This window comes from Amblyomma americanum, chromosome 9 (genome assembly GCF_052857255.1).
Source record: "Amblyomma americanum isolate KBUSLIRL-KWMA chromosome 9, ASM5285725v1, whole genome shotgun sequence".
Taxonomy (NCBI): Eukaryota; Metazoa; Arthropoda; class Arachnida; order Ixodida; family Ixodidae; genus Amblyomma; species Amblyomma americanum.
The window spans coordinates 42,863,435-42,872,000 of NC_135505.1; the positions used below are offsets into that span (position 1 = coordinate 42,863,435).

At 46.3% G+C, this 8,566-nt stretch overlaps 1 protein-coding gene across 1 annotated transcript in view; it reads right to left on the reverse strand.

Moving 5' to 3' along the window:
* LOC144103952 (uncharacterized) overlaps positions 1-8,225 on the reverse strand; it is an 86,399-nt gene extending 78,174 nt beyond the window's left edge. Inside the window, exons 1-2 of the mRNA XM_077636677.1 lie at positions 7,898-8,225; positions 3,564-3,887 (exon numbers count right to left, since the gene is read on the reverse strand). Of these exons, the coding sequence (XP_077492803.1) occupies positions 3,564-3,887; positions 7,898-8,225 (652 nt within the window). The remainder of the gene's footprint in view (positions 1-3,563; positions 3,888-7,897) is intronic.
* Positions 8,226-8,566: the final 341 nt, after the last annotated feature.

Sequence of the window (8,566 nt, forward strand, 5' to 3'; positions counted from 1 at the left end):
ATACGGCCCTAAGCCGTACGCCAGTGCTGGCTACCGCTGGGTCATGGTTTCCATTGGTATACTGACATGCTATCCCAAATCGCTGCGCTCCCGGCTGCAACGACTCGTGATGTGGCGTCCTTCATTTTGCAGCACTTCATACATCGGCACAGTGCTCCTCGTGAATTTCTGTGACAGTGGACACGTCTTCTTGTCTGACGTCGTGAAAACTCTACTCGCCGAGTGCAAAACAAGTCACCGTACTTTTACAGCCTACCAACCGCAAACCAAAGGTCTATCCGAACAATTTATTCACACTATGGGCAACATGCTGGCCATCTACATTGATGCTAACCACATGAACTGGAGCCTTGTTCCGCCCTACATTACGTTCTGATGTATATTATGCCCTACAATACTGCTACCCAATCCATGAATGCTTTCTCCCCATTTTTTCTGCTTTAAGGCCAGCATCCATCCAATTCCGTCCACACAGTTCTCCCCAACCGCCTTACCTCGTCTGAGCGTAGAACTGTTTCTGAAGCTGCCCAGAAAGCAGAAGACTGCCGTCAGATTCAAGAAGCGTCTTTGAAAATACCATGACCCCTACCGCAACATGGAGCGCACGTCCTCAGTCAACTACATTATTGAGCCCCTCACAATGTCTTCCGATTTCCGCCAAAGTGGCCGTGGGAATGTACGGTGCATGTGCAATGACTGAAGCCGGTCGTACAACCCGCTTCTGTTGTCGGCAGCATGAGTCGTTAGGATGGCTCCTTTTCTCATCGGGGCCATTGTGAAAAAGAAAAAGGGCATTAGCCTGGCCACACTGCCAATGTTCACAGCGAGAGCCTCCTGACCGTGACATACCAGGGACTGTGTTTCGGCGCCACGTAAGCGCTGACCTAAGGCCCCGTTACAAATCAAAATATGTTTTGGGAATGTTACGGAGGCATTTCGCATGAACAAGTATGCAAGTGAAGGTTGATGACACAACTTCTTCGATTTGCGCGAGACTGCTCGTACATTACGAAAAAAAAGCGTTTTGGGAACATATTGATCATGACCGAGGAAGAAGTCAACGGCCGTGTACTTAATAGAAAAGTTGGTGGGGCTTGGGAGATGGGTTGGTGGTGGGGCCATGCAACATTCCTGGACACTATAATAAAACCAGTAACGATGGAATATACTTAATATATTATGAAGCACACGAAAACCGGCATATACCTGAACTTCAGTTCTGCGCATCTAGGGCGTCAATAGTACGCCGTGCTGAACAAATTCCCTCAACCCCGAAGGACCGAGCGGCTGATGTGACTTACAAACGCGCCGCACGTTTTCTTTGGGCAAGCCCAGTTTGTTCTGCATTGATAGACACATTACGGTAGCGTTTCGAGCCTTCAGCGTGGCGGCGCCAAGGTGGTGGCGGCGCCACCACACTGTCAGGTGGTTGGTAACGTGGTGCGGAGCAACTGCCGGCGCCGCGGCTGATCACAGAGTTCGTCACGTGGTTGGTCACGTGACCAAGTTCTATTAGGCCACCTGTATCTATCGCTTCACTCCAGGTTTAACTAAAGCTAAACCACCGCCAATTTCTTTTCTACCGTCGACAATCGTCGTGCCTATCCCGCGCCCCAACTACCGCGGTGACAAGAAAAAGCGAAATGGATTCCCTCATGCTGTGTGCCCGGCGTATGAGAAAACCTGTCCTGCATATTTCGATCACAAGAACTCATCGTTGCACATGTTTCTACTTGGAGGCGTACATGTTCATTGATAACAAGGTAACGAGGTGGAAGTTCCTAATTGTCACTGATATTATTCGCTGCGCTGATTGCGAACTTGTCTACAACTTTGAAAGGGAGCGATTTGAAGCGAGATTGAAGCAGCACAACAATAGCTTCGACAAGCAGCACGTGGCAACCAACGCAAAGGTGAAATATTGGATTTTGGAGGGAAATTGGAAACACGACGAACAAGATCACAAGGCTTTACCTGGAATATCTTCATATTAGACAATGGCGCCAATGCTCCGTCGGAACGAAGGCAATTTACCTCTTGTATTTACCCACCGAGTGTAATGCTATGAAGCGAACATAATGAGATTTTGCTTCCGCTACTTCATTATAAACAAGGCCCTGTAGCACGGCCGAAGCGTCTTCTCATTTAACAACGGCGCACGATGCTGTTGAGACCTCATTGCTCCCAGCCAAACCCTGATTTTCATGTTTAGCCATTACGCGCTTTTAATGACAACCACGAACAAGCGCATGTGTCGGTGTGAATGCTTGGATATCAGATAAAATTATTAGACTTGTTCTTTTCATGGTAACGAACCCCAGGGGGAAGCTATATTCGTAAGTACGATCCGCTCCTTTGTTTCTGTGGAAGTGCGGTAACATTGGTCTTTCACTCGCCACTCTATACTAGTACTTATTATATTCTACTTAGGATTCTGTTCTAATTTCAGTTCCTTTTTTCACTCTCCAGTGTACTGCAATTATGATTCTTTTTTCTATTCCGACTGCACAAAATGCGTTCGTCACATTGTAAGTTCGCTGTGAGTCCTGATGCCAGTAACGGCTCAGTGGCGCTTGCGTTTAAGTGATGCGCTTTTGCACTGGCAGCTGGCTGTTTCAAATAAAGCCACCGGTAGCTCTTGTGAGACCCAGGTTACCCTTCCAGATGAGTGGCGGAACGCTTAGATGCCGCTGGCCTGAATTTTGCACGCATAGTTCCTCAGGAGGGAACATATCTTGCTCGTTTGCCTGCTGTTTGAGTCAATTTCTAAGTCACCTTATTTTGCAGATTCATTCTGCATCCTGGGTCTGTCACCTTATCCCTACAAGTAGACAGGTGGAGGGGGCGGAGAGAGGAAATTACCTTAATCACCAACCATCAGGTGCGAACCGCCGCCCTCATCAGTTTTCGCCTTCATGTCCTTCTTTCTGCTATCGCAAACAAAATGCCACAATTGGGTATCTCATGCGAGAGCTTCGCTAAAGCAATATAATTTAGCCTTCGATGCTAACTTCGACTTTTTTTCTCTAATGATTTCTTTTAACGAAAGCAGAAGTATTAAATACATGGCAGAAGTTTCGTGAAGCGGGGTAGGTGGCAAAATGTGGGTCGACAGTAATGGTTTGTGAGTGGGCATCCTCGGAGGTAGAACGTAGGATGGCTGGTGGGTGATGTCCCTCGGGGGCAGCTGGTTTTCGCAAAGCGTGCTTAAAATCTATTTCGCATTCCCACCGCTCTTTCGCGTCTTTCTACAGGGCGGATTCCTCATGGAGGGAACAGGGTTAGCGGCGCATCTAGCGGGCTGAGTTATATGAGTGGGCGTTTGGTGATTGGAGCTTCTGGAGGAAGAAACGTGCAGGAAGGGGGTGGGAGGGTGCATTTAAGGTTCCGGAGGATGAGGGCAGCCCTCTGGCTTAGAGGGTGCGTTAGAGAGGTCACTGTGGGTTGGCCTAGCTATAGGATGAACGGTTCACTTTCCGAGGCTGCAGACAGACCAAGGTCGAGACAAACAGAAACCGCCATTTCGGCACTGGGCACTGACACTACTTAAGCGCTATAATCACCTTGACCAGGTATGAAGATATTGTTGATGGTAGCTCCCAAAGATAAAAGCTCAGGTGGCCCCGCCGTGAAGGTGCGCACAGTAAAGGATGCTGTGGAGCAAGCGTCGAGGCTCGTGCAGGTGACCTTTGTCTGGGCGGGATGAATTATGGTTCCGCTGGCACACGACACCATCCTTTCTGGCTGAGTATGGCCGCTGCTGTTCTTGTTCTCATCGCTGACTTCAATCCTGTAGTAGTCGAAGCGTCCCTCAGGTCGCTGCCATTGTACGGTGAAGGAGCTGTCCGCAGCGTACACCAGTGTCAGGTTGACGACTTCAGGAAGCTCTGGACAGAGATTTGGTTGTCTTTTTTTATGAAAAGGAGGTGTAAAATTAAAGTGGCGTGGTACTACGCGAAAAAAGTGTTATCGAGCTGGTCGAGCAGGTACCAGTGCCAAAATAAGCTTTTTTTTCTTTACTTTACTGGCTATCTGCAAGCAGTATGGTAGTTATTTTCTGAAAAGTGAGTTTTCGTAAGCCGAGACGATTCAAAGTTGCGGAGCATGAAGCCAAAATTCCTTCTTCGTTAATTCCGCCTCCTATTTACAAAAGATTGCACCATCTCTCGCTTAATTAAGCAACGTGAATTTTAAGAAGTGTGAAATAAAACTTGGCTTTAAAAAATGCGCAAACACAGGTACGCTTATATATGTTCGCAAACAACGCTGCCTAGAAACGGTTAACACAAAAAAGCAGAAAAGTTGAAAAATACTTTTTGATATAATTGCTGTAGATACACTGCCTCTATCTTTTGAGACTATTAGGTAATTAATAACTTCACAAATTTTAACAAAATGGGCATGTACATGAAGAAAGAAACTTTATTTTACGCCGGCCCTTCTTGCAGACAACAAATTTCTGAAGGTGACTTTGATGATGATAATGATTAGGGTATTTTATTGCGCAAGGGCATCTATGGCCAATAAGCGCTATGGCACAAGGTATTTTTTAATTCTCAAGGTTGGGTCAAAAACCCATTTCGCGAGCATTTCATTCTAAATTAGACCGAGCACCGGTGTTTTTGAAAGTGATTTTGATGACCGTGCTTTAATTTTGTTAAACATCACTCTTCCATTTCCGATTAACGCACTACGCATTTTCTCCCTACCTTTGCAAAGTGCCTGCGGATCACACCTTCCTTTATGTTAGCGTAGAAGTTTCGCCCCTGTGTGTTTCATTTGATTACTGAGATATAAGCGCTGTAACCTAGGACAGCTGTACATGACTCGACTTGTGAACTTTAATTTTAGAAATTTATTTTTTAAATTCCTCCTAACCGATGGTTGAATATCTCGCTAGAGCATGCTTTCGTGGCGGAAAATGAATAAGGCCAGATGTTTGCTCCTGAGCGCCCCTGACTCTCTAAAGATCATGAAGAGTCTCCACGGTCCTTCTTAGGATATTTAGAAGTATTAGAGTGTTTTAGTTTCACGTACGTAAAGGGTTCACGTACGCAAACGTCAGAGGTCTACGTAGCCTGCACGCAGGTGGTTTGAAACCCTTATAGTTACACGTACGCGAAACACGCCGCGCGTAGTGTTCCTGTATATGCTCCCGCAGGGAGCAGAGTTGCGCGACTGTTTTCCTCGCGCCGCTCTTGACGCCATTCGCCAAGCGGCCGTCACGTGATTCCGCAGACGACGCTTGTTCCATTTCGAAGTGGAAGAGCCGACTTTCCAGGCACAACGCCGGTTCCTCGCCAGCCCCAGTACCCTCTCGGCTGCCATCGTGATCGGACGCGTCCGGTGCGGTGTGTTCCCGCCTTTTCCGTGCGCTCCAGTTGTATATATTTTGATAGTGTGCAGTGACGGCAGCCTCCAACTATGACGAGGTGCAGTGCGCCAAACTGCAAGAACCGCACCGAAAGCGGCAGAGCTTTTTACGCAGTGCCGTCCGGACGGTCAGTCGTACGTCAGCGATTGCGCTGGCTTTTGCGTATGGGACGCGTGAAAGCAGCTCCGAAAGGAACTCGAATATGCGAGATATGAGAATAAACAGCACAACTTTACCGTATTTGCATGACTAATTTAGCCACATAACCTCCATTGTCTCATACCTCCCTCCGGCGTTGCAACCATCATTTGGCTATGTGCCTAGTCTGACAAAAATTACAGTTGAGTATAAATTATAAATTGTTCAGCAGGCACGCTCAAACTCCATGCGGCGACTCATGTTTGCCATCAACAAATTATCTTCATTTTTCCTGCAACGCTACAAGTTCCAAATGAAAATGTGAACAAAGATTCTGTTCCTAACCTGGCTGCACGTGACAGAGAATTTCTCATGTGCAGCCGCTGCCAGCCCGTCTGCTTATTCTGCTGCCACCACCAACATTTTGCAGAAATGGTTTGTTTTGTAAAATAAAGAATGTTTGACAAGCAAACTGTATGTGAAATTTTGTTCTAGTCCCAGTTTACTACACAGAAGTGGGAGGCCAGTCTCTCAGCATGAGAACAAGCTTTGCCTAGACTTTTTAACTATTTTATTTGTTAAGAATACCCCTAAGGTTCCACTGACAAGGATGTTAACACTGGAGGAGAGGGGAACAAAAATAGCATGAAATACTTGAAAAAGCAAAATTGGATATTCAGATAATTATTTTTCCTTGAGTAAAAGCATAGAGCAGTCCAAAACAAAGATATTTCAGAATGCAGAGAAGGTACATATATTTCAAGTAGGTCAAGAGAAAACGCAATAGTGCTTAGGGAAAAACGAGCACTTAAATAACAGCACCAGAAAGAAATATCACTTTTCGAGATCTTTGGAAGCTCGTATACCACAATTCAGCTGCAGTGACTTAAGGCAGGCTTCTCTAACTTTTGGATATTAAAGAAGTACGGCACGTGATGTGTCTGGCTTGAAAAGATGACCATGGCATAGGAAAAATGCAATGGAGGGCTCGAAGTCAGAGCTACAAATGATACGTATAATTTGTGAAAGATAAGCGCGCGAGTTTGCGATATCTGTGCCTTTGGTGGGTTAGATTAACTTGCGTGCAAAATGGATAGCTTTTGACTGCGCGCATTCACATCGTATGCAGCGTGGTTTCACAAGCTTCGTACCACATCGGCGGTCGAAACCCTATAGAATAATGTATCTCAATGTGGTTCTGCCGGGAGATGCATTACCGCACTTCTCTTCATCGCACAACTCACGCAGGATTTTCATTTCCAAGCATTTCTGCGCCATTTTGTCCGTACTGCGAGCTATCGCTGCCATTCCGCGATCTTTCTGTCATGCTGTATGATATTTTCGGCAAATCAGATTTTTTTCCGACGTTTTTTTCAACGAAGTATGATGGGCTTAGTATCGATACCTGAGCACTGAGACAGTAAAAGGAAAAAAGGATGCCCGCAATCGAGCGCCGTTTGTAAGCATTTAAAAAAAAGCGAACTGCTCTACAATGCCAGCCCCGTCATAATCCCAGCGCCTGTGCGCTCGAGGAGCTGCTTTCCCGCACAGCTTGGAACAAAATGGCGACCCTTCGCGCAACTCTGCTCCCTGCGGGAGCATATACAGGAACACTAGCCGCGCGTTACTCCTATCGCCATCTACTAAGAAACACACACTGGTTGTAGCCAAAATCATCCAAGACAAGTCTTTAAGCCAAGCCATTCATAGCGATACTGTTGCTATAACGACGACCAACGCTACTTCGTCAGGCTTAACAGCTGAAAAATCGCCCTTCTGTCTGAAAAACAAAAAGCTATTTGTCGCTTGAAACCTTATGCGAGGGTAAGAATGGGCAAATCGAAGGCGAATACAACAGTTTAGAACACGATATCGCCTCGAGGGATTAGCGACGAAGCTGTTATAGCTGTGAAGCGGCGGGCAGGGCGCCGCCATCTTTGTCAACGCTATGTACGCAAGCAGCGCAAAGACCGCAACGTAAAAATCCGAATCACACTTACGTACGTGAAACTCGCGCATACCCTTTTCGTTCTTCGCATGCGCACTGGTCACCCGTAAGAGGTCTACGTAGGTGAAGCCTCTACGTACGTGAAACTAAAACTCTCTATTGTCTTCCAGAAACTATTTTCTGTTGCCCCCAAGTTTCAAGTAAAAGCAGATATTTAATGAATGGGCTTCTCAGTGGTGAAATGCATCAAAATTACGAAGCAATCCACACCAGCTACGAAGTGATTATCGGGATGACTCATGAATCCACTTCCTTGAATGTATTATCGCAAAATATTATCTGAGTTTTTTTCGTCAGTGAGGTAAAACATGGCCACAGACGATTTTTTAAACGCCTGACTATTAGAAGAGTTCGAAAATGATGGAGAGCTGGCTCACCAAACAAAGGAGTTCGGAATAACGCTGCCTCTGGGCGGCTTCTAAGGATGACGCTGCCGCAGAGTGTGGTGGCAGTGACCAGGGCGCAGTACCTTTTGTCCGCTGTGCTTTCGAATTCCAGCGACGTTGATGATGTCTCGTGTTCGATGCATCCGCTTAGAGTTTCCTGTGCGTCGCATGAAGTGAACAACTCACAAACTTTCACTGTGTATTCTACAGTGCTGCCGGATATCTTCTGCGGTGATTGCCACTGAAGACTTGTTAGCGATGGTGTTAATCCGAACATGCCGACACTCCTGGGAGGGTCAGGATATGTAGAAAAGGTCATTTGTTGGCATAATAATGCATGCAATACAAGAAGAGTTGTGAGATCGGGCTGATGTGTGATCGATTTGAGCCGCCCGTGTGGTGCTGTTCTGGCTTTGCCACTGAGGCCAGATTTGGTCGAACGTGACAGCACTCCTAGCTTTCAGTCGATCGTATTTTGACCCGTGTACATAGCCCATGTAGCGAAAAAGTCATTAGCCCTTTTAATACCCCTATGACACCTAAGTTAGTTTAAGGAAAAGCAGATTTGGTTTAAGGACGCTTTTTGAGCGCTCGTATTCAAATACGTGGGCGACACATTTATTTGTCGCGTGAAATTTCTATTACTAAGTGATATTAAAA